The sequence below is a fragment of the Natrix helvetica genome, assembly GCF_964273705.1.
Source record: "Natrix helvetica genome assembly, chromosome: 16".
In the NCBI taxonomy this organism is placed as follows: Eukaryota; Metazoa; Chordata; class Lepidosauria; order Squamata; family Natricidae; genus Natrix; species Natrix helvetica.
In genome coordinates, this window is record NC_138563.1 from 6,333,107 (window position 1) to 6,360,399 (window position 27,293).

At 45.1% G+C, this 27,293-nt stretch overlaps 2 protein-coding genes across 8 annotated transcripts; both read right to left on the bottom strand.

The window, feature by feature from the left end:
• Window positions 1-234: 234 nt before the first annotated feature.
• Window positions 235-19,027, bottom strand: TSGA10IP (testis specific 10 interacting protein). 6 transcript variants are annotated; one of them, XM_081968538.1, is made up of 10 exons: window positions 18,659-19,027; window positions 17,589-17,954; window positions 14,088-14,245; window positions 11,441-12,144; window positions 9,092-9,308; window positions 6,462-6,626; window positions 4,664-4,763; window positions 3,251-3,375; window positions 1,906-2,225; window positions 427-449 (listed from the first exon to the last, which is right to left on the bottom strand). In XM_081968538.1, the coding sequence occupies exons 2-9, from the start codon at window positions 17,736-17,738 to the stop codon at window positions 2,180-2,182; spliced, it is 1,665 nt and encodes a 554-aa protein (XP_081824664.1). In that variant the 5' UTR covers window positions 17,739-17,954; window positions 18,659-19,027; the 3' UTR covers window positions 427-449; window positions 1,906-2,179. The 6 variants fall into 6 exon arrangements, with proteins under 6 accessions (XP_081824668.1, XP_081824663.1, XP_081824665.1 ...); XM_081968537.1 differs by lacking the exon at window positions 1,906-2,225 and having other exon boundaries at window positions 322-449; XM_081968541.1 differs by lacking the exon at window positions 4,664-4,763.
• A 211-nt stretch (window positions 19,028-19,238) lies between these two features.
• On the bottom strand, window positions 19,239-26,204 carry ZDHHC24 (zDHHC palmitoyltransferase 24). 2 transcript variants are annotated; one of them, XM_081968579.1, is made up of 4 exons: window positions 25,923-26,204; window positions 23,871-24,148; window positions 21,885-22,197; window positions 19,239-20,451 (listed from the first exon to the last, which is right to left on the bottom strand). In XM_081968579.1, the coding sequence occupies exons 1-3, from the start codon at window positions 26,168-26,170 to the stop codon at window positions 21,887-21,889; spliced, it is 837 nt and encodes a 278-aa protein (XP_081824705.1). In that variant the 5' UTR covers window positions 26,171-26,204; the 3' UTR covers window positions 19,239-20,451; window positions 21,885-21,886. The 2 variants fall into 2 exon arrangements, with proteins under 2 accessions (XP_081824705.1, XP_081824706.1); XM_081968580.1 differs by lacking the exon at window positions 25,923-26,204 and adding an exon at window positions 24,774-25,821.
• Window positions 26,205-27,293: the final 1,089 nt, after the last annotated feature.

Sequence of the window (27,293 nt, forward strand, 5' to 3'; positions counted from 1 at the left end):
ACCCTTCGGTAGACTCCTCCTTGCTCGCTTGCAAGCGGGGAGGGAGGGCTCCCTCGGAAGAGAAGAGGCATCGGGGTTCCATCCAGAAGACCGGGCATTCTTTGGTGATGTCACAATAGGAGACCAAGAAGAAACTTGCAGCCCTTAAACCCAAAGATGTTTTTCCAAACGGCAATTGGGGATTTTATATGACCATTTTTTTCACACTTGAAGATGTCCCCATTAGTCCCGTTGGCTTGTCAGAAGGTTGCATAAGGGGAGTCACATGACACCGGGACACTGCATCCATCATAAATACGACTCAATTGCCAGACGTCTGACTTTGGATCCCACGGCCACGGGGATGCGTCAACGGTCGTGAGCCTGGAGAATGGCCATAAGTTCACGTTTTTCCGTGCCGTTGTATCTTTGGGAGGTCACAAAATGATCTGTTGTAAATCGAGGACCATCTGTAACGTAGAATTAGCATCTGGTTGTAATTTCTGTCTGGTTTACCTCGCAAGGCTAACACTACTTGGCTAACAGCAAGACAATTTTTGCGTAGAATTTATGTTTTACCAACAAGGGAGACTAGTATAGATCTATTTCAAGCTATTTGGAGTCGCTGTGGCGCAGTGGTTAGAGTGCAGGCCTGCATGCTTCTTCTTCTTCTTCTTTTTAAAAATAATATTTATTTTTAATTTTCAAAACAAACACAACACATCCTTCTGTAGAAAGTGTATCAGTTAGTTACAAAAAGGCTTTCGTGCAGCTCTTCCACAGTCAACAAGCATAATTCATATTAACTCAAGTATTTTAACTCAGATATATTTATACATGTTACCATCATCATAGCTCCATTTTCATTTGACTATAATTGTTTAAACGTCCTTCGTCATAAAATATACCAAGATTTAGTACATAACCACATACTGGCATTTCATTTACTATTTCTAAAATCCTCCAATAACACTGAATCCTTATGTCCTATTCTAGCTAAACATCCATAATATTTAATAACAAACTTTTCTAATCCTCCTTTCCAAATCACTGTTTACAATTTACACCCAGTTTCCTTATGTTGTACCCATACCTGTATATACGTTGTTATCATTATCCCTCCTTTATTTAACTATATCCTGCATCATAACATTTCCCCCCTAATAATCAAGACTTAATTGTATCTAACGTAGTTCTTTTTTATTAACCTTTATATATAATGCTTCTTCTGTTGATTGCCAGCTGGCTGCAATTTGGCAGTTCGAATCTAAAAATGCTCAAGGTGGGCTCATCCTTCCCTCCTTCCGAGGTGGGTCAAATGAGGGCCCAGATTGTTGGGGGCAAGAGACTGACTCTGTAAACCACTTAGAGTGGTCTGTAAAGCATTGTAAAAGCAGTATATAAGTCTAAGGGCTATTGCCCTTCCTTTCTTCTTTCCTTCTTTCTTTCCTTCCCAGTGGTTAGAATGCCGTATTGCAGGCTAACTCTGCCCACTGCTAGCCATTCGATCCTGACTGTCTCAAGGTTGATTCAGCCTTTGGTCCTTCTGAGGTTGGTAAAATGAGGACCCAGATGGTTGGGGGCGATAGGCTGACTCTTTAAACTGCTTAGAGAGGGCTTGAAAGGACTGTGAAGTGGTATCTAAGTGCTCTCGCTACCTAGAGCCCAAATAATAGTTATCCATTAGTTGAGTAAATTTGAGTCTTTCACACCTGACAGAATAAGAGACAACGCAGCCCAGATATTTTGTGTGGGGGCAATAGGCTGACACGGTCAACCGCTTAGAGAGGGCTGGAAAGTACTATGGAGAGCTTTATTGCTATTGCTAAGTGCTATTTAGCAGTATGCTCCGTCCCATAATTGGACATATTATGGCCAATATAATTTACCAGGCTGCCCTGATTTAAAAAAACAACAACACTTAACAGCATCGCAAGTCAGCTTGTGCAGGAGAGCTGTGTGGCTACAAGACAACATTCTGGCCGAGACTGGCCTAGGGATGAGGGGCGCAGCTGCTGGCCGCCTGCCTGCAGGCTTAGCAATGCTGCTCCCCACCAGGTTGAAGGGATACGCATGAGTGAACAAAGGCAAGATGGGCTCTTCTCCTTCTCAACGTTAAGATTTATTTTTAGATGGTCTAAGATTACACATCCAGGAGGCAAAGGTCCAAATAACGTCCTCTATCCATTCTATCTTCCTCTCAGATCGAGCTTGGGAACTCTTCTAAGGACTCGGTGCTCTGATACCTGGAAACAACAAACATCACAGGTTGGAGCTCCCAGGTATTGGAGAAAGGAGCACCTAAGCCCAATGGTTGATTCGGGAATGAAAAGTTAAGTGTGGCAGTCAAAGCATTAAGGGCATGATCGCTAGGGGAAAACACACACCTTCCCTTGGCTCCATGAGCGCGAGCTCAGTTTGATTAATGCTATGTAGGAAGGCGGGGTGGCTCAGTGGGCTGAGACGCCGAGCTTGTCGATCAGAGAGGTCGGCAGTTCGGCGGTTCGAACCCCTAGCGCCGCGTAACGGAGTGAGCTCCCGTTCTTTGTCCCAGCTTCTGCCAACCTAGCAGTTAGAAAGCAGGTACAAAATGCAAGTAGAAAAATAGGGACCCCCCTTTGGTGGGAAGGGAACAGCCTTTGGCGTTGAGCCATGCCAGCCACATGACCATGGAGACGTCTTCGGACAGCGCTGGCTCTTCGGCTTTGAAACGGAGAGGAGCACCACCCCCTAGAGTCAGGAACGACTAGCACCTATGTGCAAGGGGAAGGTTTAGCTTTACCTATGTGGGAATGACGTTGGGAGACTGGCAGGAAAGCCACAGACTGAATGTCCTGTCTGCTTCCCTTTTCCCTGAAAGAAGTTAGCACCCACCCCCTGTACTAGAAAAATGAAATATCCTAGGACAGTATGGCGAACCTATGGGACGTGTGCCATAGGTGGCACATGGAGCCATTTCTGAGGGCATGCGAGGTGTTGCCCTGTCAGCTCCAGCGCGTACGCGCATGCTGGCCAACTGATTTTCGGTCGTTTTTCGCCCTCCGGAGGCTTCCCTGAGGGAGACAAGGGAAGAGGAGAGGCCAATCGTAACTACTCATCAATGTTCAATTTTTAACTGTCAATTTAAGCCCGATCACATAGTTCCATAGCGAAGCACAGGTATCCCCCGACTAGTCTTACAATAAAGATAGAACAAGTTCTCCTGACTGGGTTTTGTTGTCTGGACTACCTTGCAGGGCTGTACCCAGCCCTTCCATTCCAGCAGCCTTACATGTCTTTGATGCCAAGTTTGCCAAAAGTCTGCCGAGCTGCATGCTTCCATAGCAACTCTTCGTCGATGCCCAGGGCGGCCAACACTTTTGAGAAACGGCGCTCCACGGCCTGGCGGGCGTTCGTCTGGAGGGGGAAAAAAGAGAGGGTTGGATGGATGTTTGTACCCAAGGCATCAGCGTTACCAAAAAACCGAGCAGATCTCCAAGTTCACAGCACGGCTAGATGATCTTTTAGATACCGCTTTTGCCAGCTTGAAAGCACATAGGAAGAAAGATCAACAAATTAAAAAACAACCGCAAAACCGGAAAAATGATTAAAAGATAGAAATACAAAAATAGACTCTAGCAAATAAATAATAGGAAATGGATACAAAAGAAGTCAAATGTAATAAAGGTTGTAATACATAGAATATGTAGAATGTTATATATAGAATGAAGAAAAAAGATGTATGAAATAATATAAATGCATATGTATGTATGTATGTATGTATGTATGTAGTGTCACAACCCCTGATATGCTTCAAATCCCAGTAAGGGTATGGCTAGCTGATGAGAGCTAAATAGCTTGAAATAGATCTATACTAGTCTCCCTTATTTATTTATCAGCACAAATACAACACAAATATATATATATATGACTTATATGTACAGATAAAAGAATCACAACAGATATGTAAAAGAAGTGTAATGTGTTGCAAAGATGTGATGTTTGCATAAACAAAAAAAAAAGTTTTTTAAGAAAGAAAGCACATCGGGGCACGCTTGCAAAATGGCTTGCAAAGGGGAAGAGGTTGCAGGAACATTGCAGTGGCTGCCAGAGATTTTCTTGGTTGAAAACGGAGTGTGATGTGTGAACCCAACTAGGGAGTCTGAGCTTGATGATTTTCTTGCAGATGTTTCATGACCCAACTAGGGAACATCATCAGGGTTAGAAGGGAAGGGAGTCGAGAGGAGGAGGAGGGAGAAGAGGAGGAGGAGAATGACGACCGTGTTTTCTTTGGAGATCTCTGAGCTCGATTGCTAAAATGGAGTGGGATTTGCTCTCTATTTATATACGGTGGCTTGCCCTGTCAATTTTGGTGGAAATCCTGTTTTCTTCTACCTAGAAGTAAACAATATGCCAATCGGCACTGGCAAGGCAAGCTATTGCATATAAACAGGGAGTAAACCCCACACCCCTTCGCACTGATGGTGTTACCCAGTCAGATAATGAAACGTATGGAGGAAAACTAACAAGCTCAGAGAACACCCAGGACCCCCCTGTTCAATCCTCAGCTACAAATATTCTCTTCTACTGGTATGGATTCTCCCTGGACTGTCACCATGGCAGGGTTTTGCCCAGAGAGGCGGGGCTGAAGAGAGTATTTAACACCACAGCTGGCACCCACGATGTCTGGTCCTGCGCCACACACCTGCATGACTCTCTCAAACAGATACGGGCGGCTCTCTACACGATCCTGCATCTCCTGGAGCTGGATCATGTATTCCTCCATGCGCTGTTTCTCTTGCTTCCTATATAGGACATGGAAAGAAGGGCTAAATGGACATTCCTCTATACAGTCTGAAAATGCAGCATCAGGCCGGGAGCAGAAAGATGTTTGCAACAAGCCAAAATAAACCAGATCCAATTATTCATTATTAAGCATCCAGGAACAACCACACTATAAAAAAGAGGTTGAGACTCTAGAAAAAGAGGGCAGAGAAGAGCAACCAGGATGATGAGGGGACCGGAGGCTAAAACATATGAAGAACGGTTGCAGGAACTGGCCCTGGCTAGTCTAGGGAAGGGAAGGACCAGGGGAGACAGGAGAGCATCTTGCAATATTTGGGGGGGCTGCCACAGAGAGGAGGAAAGGGGTCAAGCTATTTTCCAAGGCACCCGAAGGCCAGAGAAGGAATAATGGATGGAAACTGACCAAGGAGAGATTCAACATGGAAATAAGGAGGAATTTCCTGACAGTGAGAACAATCAACCCATGGAACAGAAGTTGCCTTCGGAGGTTGTGGGAGCTTCATCCCTGGAAGAGACTGGATTGCCATCTGTCAGAAATGGTATAGGGTCTCCTGCTTGGGCGGGGGGTGTTTGCACCAGAAGACCTACAAGCTCTCTTCCAACTCTTGGTAATCTAAAAACTTAATGAATTAACTGGGTTTGGATGCTTTAAACAAGGAAATAAAGAAAAAAAATAAAGAATGCATGATGAGCAGCATATAAACTTAATAAATGACTCTACAGTCGTATTTTGTGAGGTGGGTGGGTATATAAACCCAATAAACTAAGCAAATACAGGTGAATCGGGCAGTCATTAAGCAAATCCATTTTACCCAATTGTCGAAGCTGGCTGGGAAGGACCCAAAGAGCAATCACATGACCCTATGATGTTGCAACCATCCAAAATACATGCCCGTTGCCAAGCGCCTAGTCATGGGGATGCTGTGACGGTTATAAGTACGAGGAATGGCTGTTTTTTTTGAGTGCTGTTGTAATTTTGAACGGTCGTTAAATAAATGGCTTACGACAAGGGCTACCTGTGGTATATAACATCACAACTGCCACTAAACCATGGCTTAACAGTGGTTAGACTGCAGTACTGCAGGCAACTTCTGCTGCCTGCCGGCTGCCTGCCTACAATTTGGCAGTTCAAATCTCACCAGGCTCAAGATTGACTCGGCCTTCCATCCTTCCGAGGTCGGTAAAACGAGGACCCAGATTGTTGGGGGGCAAGAGGCTGACTCTGTAAACTGCTTAGAGAGGGCCGTAAAAGCACTGTGAAGCGGTATATAAGACTTATTGCTATTGCTCAACAAAGCTTACAAATTGTATTTATAAATTTTATTGCAAAGCTGCTCAGAGTTTTACACGCAATAAATGGTCGCATAAATCCAGTCAATTAATAAATATTTTTAAAATGTTCTTTAAAAGTTTTTTTTCTTTTCTTTTCAAGGTGATGGTGTGAGCCTCCAGCCCTTGTCATTAACGTAGAATAATTTCTCTGCCACTTCGTTTGTTCCTTGAATTTCAAAGATCTATTCCTATAGGTTTTTGGCCACTCCATTTTTGGATCTGAGCTAATTTTTCAGTTAATTTTCCTAGCTTCCCTGCCGGGATCTGCTGGTGGTCTCCCATCCCGGTACCAAAATAAGCATCTTGATCCAGCAAGTGGTGAGATGTCTTGAAGATGCGGGTGGGATGGGAGTAGAGATACTCACTTGAGTTCTTCCCGCCTTCTCTGGACCGATATGGAGCATCCTTTATTCCGGTAAGTTGCCAAGCATTTGGCCACTTCCCGCTGCATGTGCTGCGCCTTCAATCTGCGCAGCTCAGCCCGGTGTTTCTCCTGCTGTTCTCGACGCTCCCATTCCAGCAGAAGCAACCTAGACAAAGAGACTGGAGTTGACGCCATGGGGAAATACTCCAAGAAGGGAACTGTTATGGCCTGTCAGCGGCCAGCGAAGAAAGCAGCAGATTCGGAAAGTGAGGAGGTTGGGGAGGAACATGGGCCAGTCTTGGAGTCTGAGTTGCCAGACGAAGGGAAGAGCGAAAGAACAGGGGTCGACTTGGGAAGAAGGCCACAGGTGGACGATGAATGGCCCCTCCCAGAGGAAATAAAAGAGGAGCGAAAGGGGAGTGGAGTTTGCAGGAGACCATTAGTTCGCTTTAATTGGTTTGTGACTCTCCGAGACTCCTGGCCAAGTTCTGCAGACATCAGCCTGGCAGCTCTCCAAGCCAGATAAGGTCTGTGACCGTAAATCCTCCCTTGAAAGACTTTGCTGGGTGTGAAGGAGCAGAATTCACAGTCAATTAATAAAAGGGGTTTTTGTCAGGACGAGGAATTTGCTTCAGGCTCTTGGGAAGCCTCAGTCAGAACACAAGACATGGGGGAAGTCACAGGGACAGGCTTGCAATGGGTACAAAACTAGACTCGGCAGTGGGAGACCCTGAGTTCAAGTCCCACCTTAGCCATGAAAGCCAGCTTGGGAGACTGTGGATCAATCCCCAGGAGATTGTGAGTTCTAATCCACCTTAGCCATGAAATTCAGCTGATTCACTTAGCAACTGTGGCAAGAAAGGTCTTAAAATGGGGCAAACTTCACTTAACAAATGTCTCGCTTAGTAAATAGAAATTTTGGGCTTAATCGTGGTTGTAAGTTGAGGATTACCTGTAATAGCTAACTATTACCCAGACGGTGCATGGATTTGCCAAACAAACTGACTTGTGATTCACTAAACCAGAGTTTCATGGGTTAACCCAAATGCTGAAGTTTGTTCAGTAACTTGAACTGCAAGGCAAAATCTTCATTTTAGCTTCCCGGTCCCAGGTAGAGACAATTTCTACCTAAGTTCTTCAGCTGACAAGTTTGTAGTTTTCACTGCTGTTATTTTTATTCATCTAATATACCCCAAATGATTGAGGGTGAAGGTTCATTCTCTGAGCTTGTGGGTTGCTTTCTGAACTTTCCGTTACCAGGCTAGGTAACGTCTTCCACGGAGTTTGGGGGATGTCAGGGTTGGTGTCCTTCGTTTTAATAAACGATTCAGGTGTGGGTGTGCCAAGTATTGTGATGGGTCATCACTATGTCATCCGTGAGTCTTGTGGTGGGTTTTTTGATGGATCCTGACACTGACATCCCCTAAACTCCGCTGAAGATGTCTAGATTAGGTTAACAGAGTTGGAAGGGACCTTGGAGGTCATCTAGTCCAATCCCCCTCAACCCAAGCAGGAGACCCTACACCATTTCTGACAGAGGGCAGTCCAGTCTCTTCTTGAAAGCCTCCAGGGATGAAGCTCCCACAACTTTTGAAGGCAACTTCTGCTCCATGGGTTGATGGTTCTCACTGTCACAAAATTCCTCCTTATTTCCAGGTTGAATCTCTCCTTGATCCGTTTCCATCCATTCTTCCTTCTCTGGCCTTCAAAGGGGCTTTGCAGAATAGCTTGACCCCCTTCCTCCTCTCTGTGGCAGCCCCTCAAATATTGGAAGGCTGCTTTCCTGTCTCCCCTGGTCCTTCACTAGACTAGCCATGCCCAGTTCAGATTAACAGAGTTGGAAGGGACTTTGTAGGCCATCTAGTCCAACCCTCCACCCAAGCAGGAGACCGGACACCATTTCTGACAGAGGGCAGTCCAATCTCTTCTTGAAAGCCTCCAGGGATGAAGCTCCCACAACCTCCAAAGGCAACTTCTGTTCCATGGGTTGATTGTTCTCTGTGTCAGAAAATTCCTCCTTATTTCTAGGTTGAATCTCTCCTTGGTCAGTTTCCATCCGTTCTTCCTTCTCTGGCCTTCGGGTGCCTTGTTGCCTAGCCTGGTAACTAAACGTTTGGAAACCAACCCACAAGCTTGGAGAACAAACCTTCGGCCTCATTGTCACTGCGTTAAATTGTTTGCTAGCTTGAACTGAATAATTACTGAAAGAGTTACTGCGCAGGCCATAAGTTCTTATCTGACAATGATTTATTGTGCATGCTCAACATGTTTATTACCTCACACATTCCAGAGACTTCTCTTCCCTTTTGATCTTTGTCCGTCTACCAGGAAACTGGGAGACAGAATTGTTTTGCCAAAATGTAACAATTAGTTAGTTTTTGTTTTATTTCCATTTCTTATTTTTGTATTAAAGTTTGTTTTTCATTAGAATATGTTTCTCCAGAATTTTTATTTCTTTTCTTCGCACCTTAAAGATAATGCAGTTTGGAAACGCCGCGGTCTAAGCCTCATCTAGTTCAGGGTAATATCTTCCCCTGACACTCATCTTATACCCGAGCTATAAATATTCGCCGCTATTGAAAGCCCCAGAATTATTTGCGGGGGAACACTGAAAGCAGCGCGCAGGCCTACCTGTTAGCTTCCTGTCTTTTATCAGAAGTCTTGGTGGGCATCACTTGATGAGTCAAGGAGGGTTCAAAATCTGGACAAGACTGGGCCCTCCAGTGTATGCTCCAAAGCCGCCGGAGGTCCTGAAATAAATCTTCCTGGTCTTTCTTTTCCTCGTCTTCCGAAAGAGGCTGAGAGCTGCTGGAATGAAGGCGGAACGGCTTGCAGACAGTCGGTTTTCCTGGAAAAGGTAGAGAAGACGTACAGGCAGCCCTCGACGTACAGCAGCTCACTTAGCGACTGCTTGACGATAACAACGGCGCGCAGAAGAAAGTGACCTATGACCGTTTTTCACAGAATAGAATAATGTCGGGTAGCCATTTGTCTGAAGTGGTGTATGGTTTCCTGCCTAAGTAGGGGGTTGGACTAGAAGACCTCCAAAGTCCCTTCCAGCTCTGTTATTCTATTCTATTCTAGTTATTCTATTCTCTATTTTCTATTCTATTCTCTATTTTCTATTCTATTTTCTATTCTATTCAATTCCATATTCTCTATTCTATTCTATTCTCTATTCTATTCTCTTTTCCACATTCTATTCTATATTTTCTATTCTATTCTATTTTCCACATTCTATTCTATTCTATATTTTCTATTTTATTCTATTCTCTTTTCCATTCTATTCTATATTTTCTATTCTATTCTATTCTATTTTCCACATTCTATTCTATTCTATTCTATATTTTCTATTCTATTCTCTTTTCCACATTCTATTCTATTCTATATTTTCTATTCTATTCTATTTTCCACATTCTATTCTATTCTATTTTTTCTATTCTATTCTATTCTCCATTCTATTCTATTCTATATTTTCTATTCTATTCTATTCTTATTCTATTCTATTCTATTCTCTTTTCCACATTCTATTCTATTCTATATTTTCTATTTTATTCTATTCTCTTTTCCATTCTATTCTATTCTATATTTCTATTCTATTCTATTCTTTTCCACATTCTATTCTATTCTATTCTATTCTATTCTATATTTTCTATTCTATTCTCTTTTCCACATTCTATTCTATTCTATATTTTCTATTCTATTCTATTCTCTTTTCCACATTCTATTCTATTCTATATATTCTATTCGATGTTCTATTTTCTGTTCTACTATTCTATTATTCTATTCTATTTTCTACTCTATTCTATTCTAATGCAGCATCCCCATGGTCATGTGACCAGACTTTGGTCGCTTGACAATTGGCATGTATTTATGACAGTTGCAATGTCCCAGGGTCACGTGATCACCACTTGTAAACTTCCCAGCTGACTCCTGACAAACAAAGCCAACGAGGGAAGCCGGATTTGATCAACGACCCTACGAGTTGCTTAACAACTGAACTGATTCACTTCACGGTGGTCAACCTGGAGCCAGTGAGATTCGATCCGCCAAACTGCTGGCAGTAGGGGATCAGCAGAAGTAGCCTGCAGTACTGCCCTCTATCCACTGTGCCACCACGGCTTAAGTAAGCTGAGAACAGGTGGCACACTGGTTAGAATGCAGTACTGCAGGCTACTTCTGCTGACTGCCACCTGCCCAGAGGTTTGGCAGTTCGAATCTCACTGGCTCAAGGTTGATGAGGTGGGTCAAATGAGGACTCAGATTGTTGGGGGCAATAGGCTGACTCTGAAAACCGCTTAGAGAGGGCTGGAAAGCACTGTGAAGCGGTATATAAGTCTAAGGGCTATTGTCCTTCCTTCCTTCCTTCCTTCCTTCCTTCCTTCCTTCCTTCCTTCCTTCCTTCCGTCCGTCCGTCCGTCCGTCCGTCCGTCCGTCCCTGCCTCCCTCCCAGTGGTTAGAATGCAGGCTTGCATGCTAATTCTGCCGACTGCCAGCAGTTCAATCCTGACCGGCTGAAGGTAGACTCAGCCTTCCGTCCTTCCGAGGTCGGTAAAATGAGGACCCAGATTGTTGAGGGCCATAGGCTGACTCTGAAAACCGCTTAGAGAGGGCTGGGAAGCACTGTGAAGCAGTGTATAAGTCTAAGTGCTATTGCTCTTCCTTCCTTCCTTCCCTGCCTCCCTTCCTCCCAATGGTTAGAATGCAGGATTGCAGGCTAATTCTGCCGACTGCCAGCAGTTCAATCCTGACCGGTTGAAGGTAGACTCAGCCGTCCGTCCTTCCGAGGTCGGTAAAGTGAAGACCCAGATTGCTGGAGGACAAGAGGCTGTAAGCTGCTTAAGAGAGCTGCAAAGCACTGTTAAGCGGTATATAAGACTATTGCTATTACTATTATGATCATTCACCTGGCTCCCTTCCCCTCATCAGGTGTGGCCCTCGCAAACTCCTTGCTTGCCCGTGAGGCTCTACTGCACCCACCTTGCTCTTTCTTCTGCTCCAGCTGTTCTTGGAAGCGCTTTTGCAGATGCTTGAAGTTGGGCACCTTCTGATTGATGACCGGCTTGAAGGTCAGCTCCTCCTTGGGAGTTGAGCTGTGGGTCTTGGATTTCCTTTTCTCCTTTTGAGGGACGGGCTCTTCAGGCTCCGTGGCTAAGCAGAGCATCTCCGCTCGGAGTTTTTCTTCCAGCTCCTCGAGCGAGAGGTGTTTTTCCCGCGAGGGGCGCTGCCCCGCTTCCAGGTTCAGGAGCTGCTGGGTGAGATGCAACCAATGGCGACGTTCCTGGCGCAGCTGCCGCTTCCGAGCTTCTGACCGGGCTTCCATCTTCCAGAAGAGGGGCAGGAGAGAACTTCTAGGAACCAAGCCCATATGCGGCAAGTACCTCTGGGGTCTGCTGCAAGGGACTTCGGGAGTTCTGGAAGACTTGCGGACTCCCATGCAGAGGCTCTCTTTGGGAACTGGGGAGCCCAAGATGGCGTCAGGATTGTAAGGGGTCTCCCGGGGCGGGGCAGTCGCAGTGCGTGGCAAGGTCAGCTTCTTGGTCTTATCCAAAACCTGGTCTTGGCAGATGGTCTGGCCTCGGATGGAAAAACTCTCCCACATCCAGTGAAAGGGGAAGGAACCTTGGCGAGAGGCTATTTTGGGGATTTCGGGAGGCGGAGATTCATGGCTCTGCTCCAGCTGCCTAGGGGGGAAGTGGAGCTAAAATCAGACCCAGATCCTGCACACCTGCGGTGAGCCTCACAGGCTAAACCAGATAAGAAACACACTGGGGAGTTAATTCCAGGGGTGAAATGCTAACGGTTTGGATCGGTTCGCCCGAACTGGTAGTTAAAAAAATATATATGCTACCGGTTCGGGCGAACTAGTAGCTCCGACGATCAGCTGTGGGACTGATTTATATCACTAGAAAGTAGGAAATCCTGCTTTCTAGCGAATCTAAATCGCGTGGCACAGCTGTCCCCCCGCTGTTCTGCTTACCTTTGCAGACTCAGAAAAGGCTTCTTAATCCTTTTTCGTTGCCGCGCGGTAGCGCCAGTGCGCAAAGCATGTGCATGCGTAGCACACCGTTAATGAAGCGAACCGGTAGCAGACTTCAGAGCAGTTCACCCCTGGCTAATTCTACAGTATTGTAAAATCACGTTGACAGGGTCGCGCAAGTCTGAAAGTACAACTCTCCCGCCGTTTCCTTTACAGCCTGAGAAACTAGGGCGGGTCCCTTCTGAGTCTGTTGCCTTGTCTGTTATGCAGCGGAGGGCTATGCTGTCTCTTATCTGACTGCTCCTTTGTTCTGTTTCCCTAAGTCTTTCCCACATACCTGACACACTCTGAACTCTTTCCGTAGCTCTAGATTCTGTTCCCCGCTCTTTACAGCCTGAGAAGCTAGGGAGGGTCCCACCTGAGCCTCTTTTTACATCTATTATGCAGCTGAGGGCAATGTTGTATTTTATCTGTCTGTTCCCTTTCGCAGCATCTATTTGCCCCACCTGCCAAGGTCTTTACAGACTGAGAAACTAGGGAGGGTCTGTTCTGAGCCTTTCGGCTTGCCTGTTACACAGCTGAGCATTATGCTGCCTCTTATTTGACCATTCCTGGGCAATATCTCTTTGGTGTTCCCCATATATCTTTGCACAACTTGTGAAAGTTGAACTCTTTCCGCAGATCTACATTCTTCCCCTCCCCTCCTTTACAGCCTGAGAAACTAGGGAGGGTTCCTTCTGAGCCTCTTGCCCTGTCTGAGAGCTATATTCCCTTATCTGACCATTACTGGGCAGGTTTCTTCACTCCATCACCCAAGTTCTTCTCACAGACCATTACAAAACACTTGCTTAAACTCTGTCCATAGATCTTTATCAACACCCCCACCCCTTCACAGCCTGAGAAACTAGGGACAGTCCCTTCTGAGATTCTTTCTCCATCCATTATGCAGTTGAGGGTATGCTGCCTCTTATTTGACCGTCACTAAGCAGTGCTTCTTTGCTGCCTCCCAAGATCTTTTACAGATTACCTGCAGTCGGAGCTTTTTCCATAGATCTAGATTCTGACACCCACCTCCCTTACAGTCTGAGAAACTAGGGAGGGTCCCTTCTGAGCTTCTTTATCCATCCATTATGCAGCTGAAGGCTATGCTGTCTCTTATCTGACTATTCTCTTGTCATCAGCCCTTCATCCTGTCTCCCGCTGTCTTTCCCACATACACATTACACCAGTGGTGAAATTCAATTTTGTTTACTTCAATTTTCTGTTGGGTGTGGCTTGGTGGGCGTGGCTTAGTGGGCATGGCAGGGGAAGGATACTGCAAAATCTCCATTCCCACCCCATTCCAGCAGAATGATACTGCAAAATCTCCATTCCCACCCGACTCCAGGGGAAGGATACTGCAAAATCTCCGTTTCCACCCCACTCTGGGGCCAGCCAAAGGTGGCATTTGCCATTTCTCCGAACTACTCAAAATTTCCGCTACCGGTTCTCCAGAACCTGTCAGAACCTGCTGGATTTTCATAGATTGCACAACCCCTTTGGAACTGGCTTTGATTTCCTGGAGGACCCCCAATCCTCAATGGTCACGGACAGCACTTCAATTTCAAAAAGGATTAAAAACCAGAGAAAGCGTTCACCACAACTCACCTGTTTACGTCTTGATCGGGGTCGGCATCTGAGGCTTCGCTGACATCGGGGACCTCTTGTTCGGGTTCCCAGCAGCCCTTGAAGAGGGGGCGAAGGGCTTTTTTCTTAGCGCGTTTCATACAGATGAGCAGTCCATCGCCAGCATCCAGGTACTCCTCCTAAGGAAAGAGAAATATGCTGTTCCTCTTGGACAATTTATTTATTTATTTATTTATTTATTTATTTATTATTTATTATTTATTTATTTATTTATTATTTATTTATTTATTTATTTATTTATTTATTTATTTGATTTGATTTCTAGACCGCCCCCTCTCCCCGAAGGGACTCGGGGCGGTGTACAGGTACCAAATTAGAAACCATACAAATAATAATAAATATAATTAATTAATTAAAATCGGATTAAACTTTAAACCCCTGTACAAGTTTATAAAAATTAAAAACTTAGCCTAAGACCAACCCGTGAAATTTAAAAATACAGACTGAGATGGGAGAGCTGGAATTAGGCCAGGCCGGCTAGATTAAACAGATGGGTTTTGAGCTTCTTACGGAAGGAGCGGAGGTCCGTGGTTGTTCTAATATCAGGGGGAAGGTCATTCCAGAGGGTCGGGCCCATCACAGAGAAGGCCGTTCCCCTGGGTGTCGCCCGCTGGCACAGCCTGGTGGACGGCACCCGGAGGAGACCCTCTCTGGGTGAGCGGATCGGCCGAAGGGATGTGTGGGGCAGGATACGATCCCGCAAATAACTAGGTCCTGTGCCATGGAGCGCTTTGAAGATGATAATCAGCACCTTGAAACGCACCCGAAAAGCTACAAGTAGCCAGTGCAGCCCGTGCAGGAGGTGTTACGTGGGAGTATCTAGCGACTCCCGAGACTGCCCGCGCGGCCGCATTCTGAACCAACTGCAGTCTTCGGGTGCATCTCAAGGGGAGCCCCATGTAGAGAGCAATTTTAGTATTAGTACCGCTTTAAAAAGCCTTAGTAAGGCCACACCCGGAATGCTGCATCCAGTTTTGGTCACCGTACTCCAAAAAAGATGTTGAGACTTTGGAAAAAGTGCAGAGAAGAGCAACTAAGATGATTAAAGGCTCGGAGACTAAAACATAGGAAAAACGGCTGCAGGATTTCGGTTTGGCTAATCTAGAGGAAAGAAGGACTAGGGGGGGGACATGATAGCAATCTTCTGATATTTGAGGGGCTGCCACAAAGAAGGAGGGACTCAACCTATTCTCCAAAGCACCAGAAGGCAGGACCAGAAGCAACAGATGGAAACTAATCAAGGAGAGAAGCAAACTGGAATTAAGAAGAAACTTCCTAACGGTGAGGACAATTAACCAGTGGAACTGCTTGCCACCAGAGGTTGTGGGTGCTTCAACACTGGAATGTTTTTAAGAAAAGACTGGATAGCCACCTGTCTGGAATGGAATAGGGGCTCCTGCTTGAGGAGGAGGTTGGACTAGAAGACCTCCAAGGTTCCTTCCAGCTCTATTCTGATTGATTACCTCTATAGGTGGTCCTTGACGTATGACCACAAGAGGAACCAGAAAATTTGTTATTAAAGTGGTGCCATCATTCAATGAGGCACCATGTGACTGCATTCAATTTTAGAACCTTTTTTGCCATGGCCATTAAGCAAATCACTGTGGTTGTTAAGTGAGACATCACATGACTGTGAACTGTGACTTTCCATGCCGGTTTCATCATTGACTTGTCATATGCCAGCTAGGAAGGTCTCAAAGTGACTGCAGGACGCTGCAACGGTTGTAAATACAAGTGAGCTGCCAAGTGAAACATTTGTTAAGTGCGTTTTGCCCCCATTTTACGACTTTTCTTGCCACAGTGGCTAAATGAATCCCTGCAGTTGACAAGCCGGTAACCTGGTTGTTAAGTGAATCTGGTTTCCCTGTTGACTTTGCTTGTCAGAAGGTCGCAAAAGGGGATCACATGACCTTGGGACACTGCAACGGTCATAAGTATGAACCACTTGCCAAGCATCAGAATTTGAACCACGTGACTTTGAGGATGCTGTAACGGTCATCAGTGTGAAAAATGGCCATGAGTCCCTTTTTTTCAGTGCCGCTGTAACTTTGAACGGTCACTAAACGAACTGGTGTAAGTCGAGGATTACCTGTAGTTAGGACAGAAATTGAAGGAATGAAGGCGGACACGAACCAGATCAATTATCTAAAGCACTTTTATAATTGGTCTACCAATGAGGACCCTGGCTGCTCTTTAGAAGGCCAGATCCTGAAGATGAAATCCTTTGGCCACCTAAGGAGAAGGAAGGACTCCCTGGAGAAGAGCCTCATGCTGGGAACAATGGAGGGCAAAAGAAGAAGGGGACGGCAGAGAAGGAGGGGGCTGGATGGAGTCACCGAAGCAGTCGGCGTGAGCTTCAATGGACTCCAGAGGATGGGAGAGGACAGGAAGGCCTGGAGGAACATTGTCCATGGGGTCGTGATGAGTCGGACACAACTTCGCAACTAACAACAAAAATGAAATAATGCTTCAGATCAGTATGTCTCTTTACAGTGTCTTATATTTCAATGAAAAGCTTCTGTAAAATGCATTAAGGGAATTGATGAACATTTGCTGATGAATGGCTTGTTGCTATAGAAACTTCAGTATTTGTTTAAATTGGTAAAGGAAAATGCGGGAGCTGCAATTTTATTCTGTATTTTAATCCGCAGAAAGAAGTTGGGAGTTAATGGGTTTTTTTTTTTTCTTTCTTTCCCTACACCTACACCTTTCTTCCCCTTTTTTTCATTTCCCCCGTTTATTTGTTATTTGCATCTTAGGGTTTTCTATTTATTTGTTTCATTCCTATGCCGCCCATCCCCTCTACAAGGTGACTCCGGGCGGCTTACTTTGGTGACAATTTTAATAAAACTCTGAATTGAGGAAAAGAGGGGACTTGATGGCTATCAATAGAGATGCTAAGGAAGATATAATAGAATAAGAGTTGGAAGGGGCCTTGGAGGTCTTCTAGTCCAACCCCCTGCTCAAGCAGGAGACCTTATACCATTCCAGACAGGTGGCTTATCCAGTCTTTTCTTAAAAACATTCCGGTGTTGAAGCACCCACAACCTCTGGTGGCAAGTAGTTCCACTGGTTAATTGTCCTCACCGTTAGGAAGTTTCTTAGTAGCTCTGGCTACTCCTTGCCCCTGCCAAAGCTTAATGCACTGGGTAGATCCTTCCGTTGCTAGTGTCAGGCGTGAAAAATCAGGACCATCGGTAAAGTTTCAGTTTAGATGTACGGCTTAAGCCGTACATAAGAATCCAGTCAAACTAACGTCAGTACTAAAGTGGCACTAGATAAGGATCATTGGAATTTAAGAGGACTTGGGTTTAAACCGTTTATGGAAACGTAACTATTCTAGTCTGATGACTTGCTTTACTCCACCACCACCCTGGCTCTGCCTGCTCTTCTCGTTCAACTGGTTAGTTAAGGGGATGAACCCATAACTCATAACAGTGGTGTCAGGCCAACCCAAGCTACCTGCTGCGACGGGGTATTTTCTGAAAGCAGACCCAAAAGTCGGACCTGCCCCTTTGGTTCATAGATGGTGCCAGGGGTCCGGGTGATGGGGTCCACCGAGGGCTTGATACAGGCATTGGTCAGCACAGACTGGCGATGAGGGTTCAACATGGTGCCCACGACAACACGGAAGAGTCCTGGCTACTCTCTGGTTACCGAAGCAACTGGTCCTCCTCTCTCAGAACAAGCCCAGCCAACACAGTGGGTTCTGGAATAAAGGGAAGACACAGGACAGGCCGGACGTTGCCACGGAAACACCACTGCTAAGATTTGAACTCTAGCTGGGCCTTGTACCTCAAGTCTGGGTCACAGGGTGGAACTCAGGCCCTGAAAAGAAAGATATATCGGTTATTATATCTACGATGAGATTTAAGAGGAGACTCAAATAGAGGTTTTACGCTCAGTGGGGCATTTGGTGTGCTTTAAATGATAGGTCTTTCACTAATCCAGTGTTCATTTAAACCTGTGCGGACTTCAACTCCCAGAATTCCCTAGCCAGCATGGGAGTTGACGTCCACCCAGATTTAAGCTGAAGTAGAGAAACACTGCTCTAATCAGTAAAGAAAACCCCTCTGTGAGCAGAGTGTTTTTAAAGTGTAATAAATACATGAAAAAGAAATAAAACAAGAAGCCTGACTTTTTAAGTCAGATCAAAGCAACACTGTCTTATTCCCATCTAACCTAGGTCTGCTACATCTGGGTTGCAAAAATCCAAACCAAGTGTTAGGTTTCAAAGATACAGAAAATTCTATGTTGCTCTCTTGATTTCTGCAGTCTAGCTATGGTCATCATTAGGAAAGCTGGATCTTGAGAAAGAGAGAAAGAGGATTTAAAAATTGGGGACATCGCTGGCAACGTTTTCCATGAACCGGTAATACTAATATTTGTTTTCCGTTCGGAATGGGCAGGCAATTTGTTTTCAAAATCAGCATGGACAGAGCGAAGGTGTTAAAATGTGAAAAAAAATACACAAAGAGATGGTGTGGCTTACAGGCAGCAAATTTGAGACCTCTAATCCAGCAGTCGCTAACCTTTTTGGCACCAGCGACTGGTTTCGTGGAAGACAATTTTTTTATGGACCTGACGGGTTGGTTTTGCTTGCTTGCTTGCTTCCAGTTGTGCAGGCCAGTTCCTAACAGGTCATGGACTGGTACAGTACTGGCACGGGGGCTGGGGACCTCTGAACAACCAACTACAATGCCACTTAAAACAACAACACAAAGAGATCACAAAAGGATGGCATCACTGCATTATTTTTTCCCCCCTCGTTTATTTCTTTACTTCTTCTCAATAAGTTACATGAAACGTTAAAACAGAAAAATAGCCATTTGCCCCACACTTCCCTGTAGAGTTCATGAAAAATATAATTTTAATCCTTTATCCAAGGCCAACGTAATTCAAAATTGCTAAGAAAGGCAGACATCTGGGAAGCACAGTGCTGCTTTTGAGCGTCACAAAGTTGTTCACACCAACACAAGGGCCACCGCATTATCTTGACATTCAAATAAATTAACCCCACTGATAATAGCCTGCACACCTAGCTTGAAGAAATGGGAAGAGTTTATTTTTCGGGTTGAAAAGTTTACAGTGCAATCAACGCTTGGCTAAATATAAAAGGCCACTGTATAAATGCTTTATTTCTTTATTTAGGAAATTTGTTTGCTGCCCATCTTGTATCCAACAACTCTGGGTGGCTTAGAAACATTAAAAGCATTAAACAATAATATTGAAACGACCATCATAGAACGCAGTGGATAAAATCTAACAAAAAGAAAAGAAAAAAAGAACACACTCAATGTTGCGTTTCCCCATGCCCACACATTTTGTGGGTCTCTCACAGTGCAAACATTTCTATGGGGATTTGGGGATTTTGGATATGAAAGGAGGAAGAGACACATTTGGGTAGACAATATTGGGTGGAACAGTCCAATTGTGGGGAAGGAACAGGGAGAATGAAAATTGTTAACTATCTCATCTCCCTGACACAGTATCTCCCAACGTTGGTGACTTTAAGATGGGTGGACTTCAACTCCCACAATTCCCCAGGTAAGGTACTTTGAGGGAAGTGAATTTCATCTCCCAGAATCCCAGCATGATTTAATTTTGGAAGTTGAAACCCATCCCCTCTTAAAGCATAGCTGGCTGGGGAATTCTGGGAGTAAGAAGTCCACTTGTGTTAAAAGTTGCCACGGTTGAGAAACACTGCCTTAATATTTCACAACGTAAGATTTATTGACTTGTGCATGATCTTAGGGCTCAGGGGGGGGGGGGTAAAGAAACAATCTCACAATTGCTGCAAGGGGAGAAAACAACTGAGATGCAAAGCATTATAAACTTGGATTTTGGTCCCTGGATCCATTTCTAGGCAGTATTTTTCTTTTGGTTTTAGCTTCCCATTTTTCCCAAGCTGGGAAAAGAAGGGGTGTGCAAATTTTCAGAGCAGTGGACATAAGGGGGAGAGAAACAAATACACAGACGCATATATAATATAATATACTTTGGACCAGGAGAAAGATGGTTGCCTATTAACCATTGCATTTAGACCAGTTTAGCCAAGCACGAGTGTCCCCCCTCCCTTGCCCCCGTTAGCAATTTCCTTCTTTCCAGATCACTGAAACGAAAGCACTGCAAGCCCCCTTCCTGGGGGAGAGCATGGGGGAAGCAATCGGTCACCATCGTTCCAAGATCAAACTGCTTCCACTTTCAATGATGTAAGACAAAACCGTCAGAATTTTCGCCCAGAGTTGTCTGCTTTTGAACGAAGAGCGCCATTGTTGAAAGGAAAGAGAATTCATCTTTCCTCGTAACTACAGATGGGGAAACCCTAGAAGAGAGAGAATCTGTCATAAGCAAATTTGAACACACAGATTGACTGACAAACATTTGTTTGGTGATCGTTCGAAGTTACAACAGCAGTGAAAAACATGACATACGACGATGACTATTACAGCATCCCCGGGGTCATGTGATTAAAATTCAAAAGTAGCTACATGGGCCCCAACCTTTTGGGCAACAGGGAACGGTTCCGTGAAGAGAGGTTTTTCCACGGACTGCAGGGGCCGTGGTTTTGCATGTTTCCTGCATCCGTGGATGGGGCTTCGCTTTTTTGAACAGCCCAGTTTCTGACATGCTGTGGCCCGGTGTCAATCCGCGGACCAGAGGTTGGGGACCCCTGATCTACAATGGTTGCAATGTCCTTGGGTCACTTGACTGATCATTTTGATTCCCACAAGATAAGACAAATTTGCTTAATAACCATATGATTCACTTAACACCTGCAATGATTTGCTTAACAACGGTGTGTGTGTGTCATAAAATCACATTCAACTCATTGAAAAAAACCACTTAGCAATGTAAATTCTGGTTCAAAACTGTGGTTGTAAGTCAAGAACTACTAATAATGTGATGCAAAATCAATATTTCAAAACGTTTTGCAGATCTATAATATATAATATCTGGAAAAGTACTATAATACTATAGATAGTTCTCAAATTACAACCACAACTGAGCCCAAAATTTATGTTGCTAAGCAGGGCAGCTGTTAAATGATTTCCCACTCCATTTTTTGGCCTTTCTCATCATAGTTCTTAAGTGAATAATTGCCGCTATTTAGTTAGTTAGCAATAGCAATAGTACTTAAGACTTATATACCGCTTCAGTGCTTTTACATCCCGCTCTGAGCGGTTTACAGAGTCAGCCTATTGCCCCTAAGAATCTGAGTCCTCATTTTGCCTTCCTCAGAAAGGATGGAAGCTGAGTAAACCCTGAGCTGATTAGACTCAAACTGTCGAACTGCTGACAGCCGGCAGTCAGCAGAATTAGCTTGCAATGCTGCATTTTAACCACTGCGCCACCATGTAACACAGTTACTAAGTGAAACTGGCTTCCCCATTGACTTTGCTTGTCAGAAATATCACAAAAGGTGGTCACATGACCTGGGACATTGCAACTGTCATAAATATGAGTCAGTTGCCAAGGATCCGAATTTTGATTACATGACGAAGGGGATGCTGCAACTGAATAAGAAAAACGGTCCTGTCAGTTTTTCAAAAGTGTAACTTAGAATGGTACCTAAATAAATGATTTTAAGATGAGGAATACCTGCATATAGTACTAAAAATTGTAGTAATTATTAAATTTGTTCGCTGTGCATCTCGCCACAGCGTGACTCTGCAGTTATCATTTTAACAAACCAGATCGACGTGGCTTTTTTGATTCCCACATACTTCCCAATTGTTTTAAAATCCCAGAACGCACCTTTAACTGCTGCGTGATCTGGAGAGCACTTCTGTTTTCGGAGAGCTGGTTTGGAAAGTGATTCCATCTCCCGGCAAATGGGAAGTGATGAAAGGTGTCAGGAAGGCCAGCAGCCAGCGGTTTCCCATGATTTCTCGAAGGTTGTTTCGCCAGCCGAGGTGGTATCGGCGATTTCCTTCAAACCACTCTTTGGTGGTCTGTCCGCGCAGGGCCAGCAAGCTGTGGAACAGCAGGAAACTGATGCAGAATAAGAAGCCCACAACACAGATGTCGGTCACAAAAGCGTAGACAAAGGTCACGAAACTGACTTGCCCTGCAAGAGAAGAAAGGTGAGGCGTAATTATTGCTGCTTCATCTAGAGCAGACGTGTCCAACTCTGGCAACTTTTAAGACTTGTGGACTTCAACTCCCAGAATTCTCAGCCAGCCATGATTAAGACAAGACCGACTTGCCCTTGTGTGTATCTTGCTCCCTTCCTATCCATTTCCTTTTCATTGTGAATTGTTATTATTATTGTTGTTCTAATGTTTTACAGCTAATCCTTGACTTAGAAGCACAATTGAGCCCAAAAGTTATGTTGCTAAGTGAGACAGTTATTGTGAGTTTTGCTACAATTTACGACCTTTCTCCCCACAGCTGATCAGTGAATCACTACAGTTGTTAAGTAACACAGTTCAGGGAATCTAGCTTCCCATTAACTTAGCTTGTTGGAAGGTCAACAACTTGCCTCCAAGAGTTGTGAATGCTCCAACATTGGAAGTTTTTAAGAAGATGCTGGATAACGATTTGTCTGAAACGGTATAGGGTTTCCTGCCTAAGCAGGGGGTTGGACTAGAAAAGGTCCCTTCCTACTCTGTTATTCTATTCTATTCCATTCTAAAAGGTCGCAAAAGGGGATCACATGACCCCAGGAAACTGCAACTGTAATTAATCCATGCAAATTGCCAAGAATCCAAATTCTGATCACGTGACCACAGGCATGCTGCAAAGGTTATAAATGTGAAAAACAGTCATGTAAGTTTTATCAGTGCCTTTGTAACTTTGAACGATCACTAAATGAAGGGTTGTTAAGTCAAGGATCATCTATATTGTTTTTCTTTATTTGAAAGCCACCCAAAATCAAGTCCTGGCTAGATGGGTGGCATATAAGTTAGAAACGAATAAATCTTGTTCTTCCTAGTGTATTCCTGCAAGGGCAGGGTTCGCTTTTTGGATTACTGAACGCCACTTTGCACGATCAGCTGAGTCTCCAGGGTGCAGGACCTGCGGCTTGCATATCTTTGTTGATGGTGGTCGCCGGTCATTGACTTCCAGTTTGTAGGCAGTCTTGGCAGTGGTGGAAGGTGCTGCTCTCTGGACATATCCATACCAGCGGAACTGGCTTTCTCTCATCTTCTCTATAGTTGGCACTACACCAAAATGTTGTCGAATGGTGTCCTTTGTGATGTGGTCAAGATGGGAGATGCCCGATATCCAATCTGCATTTCCATGGCATGGAGATAGCTTTCGGTCCCTGTTGTTGCTGCCCAGTGTCAGACAGTGCAATAGGACAGATGGTGGTCTTGTAAATCTTAGATTTAAGACGGGTTGGCAGTCACATAACACACCAGTGAGTTCTCACCAACACATCCAGGCTGCATTCACTCTTGCTCACCCCTCGCCATTGCCTTGGAAGTGGGATCCCAGATACCAAAAAATGTATATAAATCATCATCAGACCCCATAATCCCCTGTGGGGTGGAGTCTGGACAATTGAAGGGAGCTAGTAGAGTGTTTTAATGGCCGGATGCCCTTCCTGTCACCAATGCAGAATTTTGTTCAGCAGATATATTCTCATAGCGCCCAGAGAGAAATATCTGCCTCTACTTAGGATCGAACTCATAGCCTCTTGATTGTCAGGCAAGTGTGCCACCTCTAGGCCACCGCGCCACTCCTTCTTCTTTTAAATAAATGAATGAATAAATAAAAGCTCTCACTCGTTCTTACCCATCAAGAACATCAGCCAAGGCAGCATCAGCAGGAGGATTGTGTGGGCAAGACCGCCTTCCTCTAGTAGCATCCAAACCACATTAGCATTGAGCAAGCTGCCGTACAGCAAGGCGACCGACCCGTATAGCAGCAGGCAGAGGAAGTAACGGTAGTTCTGATAGCCCAAACACTGGCCGAGCAGCAGGCAATGGTGATCTCGTCGCAGGACGCAAACGTTGCAGGTAAAGCAGTGGCTGCAGCGGGGCGGCACGTGGGTCTGGCAGGCATAGCAGTAACTGGAAGGAGGCAAAAGAATGAATGTTAGGAGAGGGTGGAAGAGTAGATAGAGCTGACCAATCACCAGGAGATGATGAGCTCTAGTATTGCCTTGGGCTTTGAAAGCCATCTAAGTGACTTTGGCCGATCATCAGGAGACAGTGAGTTCTAGTCCCACCTTAGACTTAAACTGAATTCTAGTTCTAGTCCCACCTTAGACTTAAACTGAATTCTAGTTCTAGTCCCACCTTAGACTTAAACTGAATTCTAGTTCTAGTCCCACCTTAGACTTAAACTGAATTCTAGTTCTAGACCCACCTTAGACTTAAACTGAATTCTAGTTCTAGTCCCACCTTAGACTTAAACTGAATTCTAGTTCTAGTCCCACCTTAGACATGAAAGCCATCTGAGTGACTGTCTCCTGGCCAGCACCTGGAGACAGTGATCTCTAGTCCCACCTTGGGCATGAAAGCCAGGTGAGTGACTTTGGACCAATCACCAGGAGACGATGAGTTCTAGTTCCACATAAGGCATTAAAGCTTGGCTAGGTGACTTTAGACCAGCCTCTGTCTCTCAGCCCAACCAACTTAGAGAATTGCTGTTGTGGGGAAAATTGGAAGGAGGAGGAACATTAAATATATTCACCTTCTTGAGTTGTTTATAAAAAAAGTAAAGACAGAATATAAATAAATAAGACAATAAAGCATTATTGGTTCAGCCCAGGGAGTACATTTGTCTTCCTTTGAGATTCCAAATCCTTCTTGAAAAAAAAAATGATGCAATTGATAGACCAATAGAAGATCCCACCTCCCCACCTGCACATCCTTACCCTTTCTTCCCAACCTTTTAATTATAATTTGCATTTTTAATTTGATTCTGTTGCTTTTATATATTGTACTCCGCCCAGCATCACCTTGCAACAAGATAGGCAGCAAACAAATTTAATAGATAAAATGCATACATGACACAATCACTAGAGAGCAGCAAACAGTAGTCCATGTCCCTTTGGTGTGATCTAGTGGTCTGTCTTAAATTTGCAGTCCACAAATACTACTATACGCGTGATGAATTATTTGATTTTTATCCTGCCCTTTATTATTTTGAAAGTAACTTAAAGCAGCAGACATACTTAATACTCCTTCTTCCTGCTATTTTCCCCACAACAACCCTGTGAGGTAGATTGGGCTGAGAGAAAATGATGCCTTCTTCCATTACTCTTTCTTTCCTTTACACTTAATCAACCCCCAGCTGTCTGCCTCCTTGACCACATAAACCTAGGAACCCCGAGGCCTTAGGTTCAACAAACTTCAAAAGGTTGTATCATTTGCTTTAAAGCTCCTCCCAGGGGGTTGGACTAGAAGACCTCCAAGGTCCCTTCCAACACTGTTATTCTATTCTATTCTATTCTAATTCTATATTCTATTCTGTCCTATTCTATGCTATGATATTCTGAATCCTCTTCTATTCTATTCTCCTATTCTATTCTGTATTATATTCTATTCTCATTCCATTCCATATTGGGAAAGGCTGATATTCTCCCAACTTTTTCCCTTCTCCCTGAAGTCTTGAAAAAGAAGCCCAATGGAAAAACAGCATGTTCCTGAGCACGTGCAAAGAGCCTCCCCTCCAGAATGAAAGGTTTCATCTCCATTTTCCTCTCAAGAGATCTAATTCCTCCATTACTGAAGCCTCCCCACCTCCGCTCCCTTTTCCCCCCGCCATTTTTATAAGCCCCTCCCCTCGACCGCTTCCCCATTGGTCCCCGCCGCGGCGCCGGTAGCCACTCCCACTCACTCCCATCCTTGCCCCTCCCCCGCCAGCATGACGCCGCGCGTGCTGGGCGAAGCCATGATGAAGCGGCGCGAGCTCTCCAGCGCGCTCGTCAGCAGGAAAAGCAGCGAGCCGATGGGCCAGAACGGGAACGACTCTCCGGGAGGATGGAATCGCAGCAGCACCACCAGCACCTCCGCGACCAGCGCGGTCGCCAACACCGCCCCGACGCAGATGGGCAGCGCCCGCCGGTCCCAGTCGCTGCCTGCCATGGCGGCGCGTGCGCGGCCCACGCGCCTCGCCTCTCTTCCGGCTTCGCTTTAGCCGCCCCTTTCCCGCTCAAACCGCTGAGCCAATCGGCGGCGGCGGCCACCCCCGCTGAGCCCGCCTTTCTATCTGATCGGCGCGTCTCCTAGCCAATCGGCGCCCGGCTTTTGAATCTTCCCTGTTTGTCTCCTTGACAGGCTGTGTCGGAGATGCCATAATGCACCAAGCGCTCAAACGATACATTCAGGGGGTCCTCGCTTACTGACCGAGGTTGTAAGGGCACTGAAAAAGTGACTTATGGCCATGATTCACACTTATGGCCCTTGCAGCATCGCCATGGTTTGCATTCAGACGCTTGGCAATTGTCTCACATTTATGACCGTTGCAACATCCTGGGGTCACATGGTCCCCTTTTGCGACCTTCTGACAAGCCAAGTCAATGGGGAAACCGGATTCCCTTAACAACCGTGTTACTGATTTAACACCTGCGGTGATTCACTTAACAAAAGTGGCAAAAAAGGTCATAAAATGGGACAAAACTCGCTATTAAAAATTGTCTCACTTATTAACATAAATTCTGGCCTCCATGGTGGTCGTAAGTCTAGGACTACCAGTATTGTTCTTACAGGTGGGCATATGGCGTGCTTTTGTATGGGCAAATGCTTTTCATCTGGACCCGTTTTTAATTCTGCCTTCTCCATCTTCAAAAACAGTCCTGGAATCTCCTTGATCCACATTATTGTCTTAAGAATTATTAGAATTAGGATTATTTATTGGCCAACTGTGGTTAGACACAGAAGAAATTTGTCTCGGGTGCATAAGCTGTCAGTGTACATACAACAATAGCGATAGATCAGTTTGACTCAGCCTTCCGTCCTTCTGAGGTCAGTAAAATGAGGACCCAGATTGTTGAGGGCAAGAGGCTGACTCTAAACCGCTTTAGAGAGGGCTGTAAAAGCACTGCGAAGCGGTATATACGGTAAGACTAAGTGCTATTGCTTCCTTCCTTCCCAGCGGTTAGAATGCAGGATTGCAGGCTAAATGCACACTGCCTGCAGTTCGATCCTGACCGGCTCATGGTTGAATCAACCTCCTGAGGTCGGTAAAATGAGGATCCATATTGTTGGG

What these genes read in the sequence shown, in the direction of transcription:
- TSGA10IP (XM_081968537.1), bottom strand. Translation starts at nt 17,738, where the DNA reads ATGTTGAACCCTCATCGCCAGTCTGTGCTGACCAATGCCTGTATCAAG. An exon ending in AGAAGGCGGGAAGAACTCAA is followed by an intron (nt 4,764 to 6,461) that starts GTGAGTATCTCT and finishes TGTCCTATATAG; the next exon opens with GAAGCAAGAGAAACAGCGCA. An exon ending in TGTTTGAGAGAGTCATGCAG is followed by an intron (nt 3,376 to 4,663) that starts GTGTGTGGCGCA and finishes TTCCCCCTCCAG; the next exon opens with ACGAACGCCCGCCAGGCCGT.
- ZDHHC24 (XM_081968579.1), bottom strand. Translation starts at nt 26,170, where the DNA reads ATGGCAGGCAGCGACTGGGACCGGCGGGCGCTGCCCATCTGCGTCGGG. An exon ending in GGGGAGGGGCAAGGATGGGA is followed by an intron (nt 24,149 to 25,922) that starts GTGAGTGGGAGT and finishes GCCTCCTTCCAG; the next exon opens with TTACTGCTATGCCTGCCAGA. An exon ending in TTGGCTGATGTTCTTGATGG is followed by an intron (nt 22,198 to 23,870) that starts GTAAGAACGAGT and finishes CTTCTCTTGCAG; the next exon opens with GGCAAGTCAGTTTCGTGACC.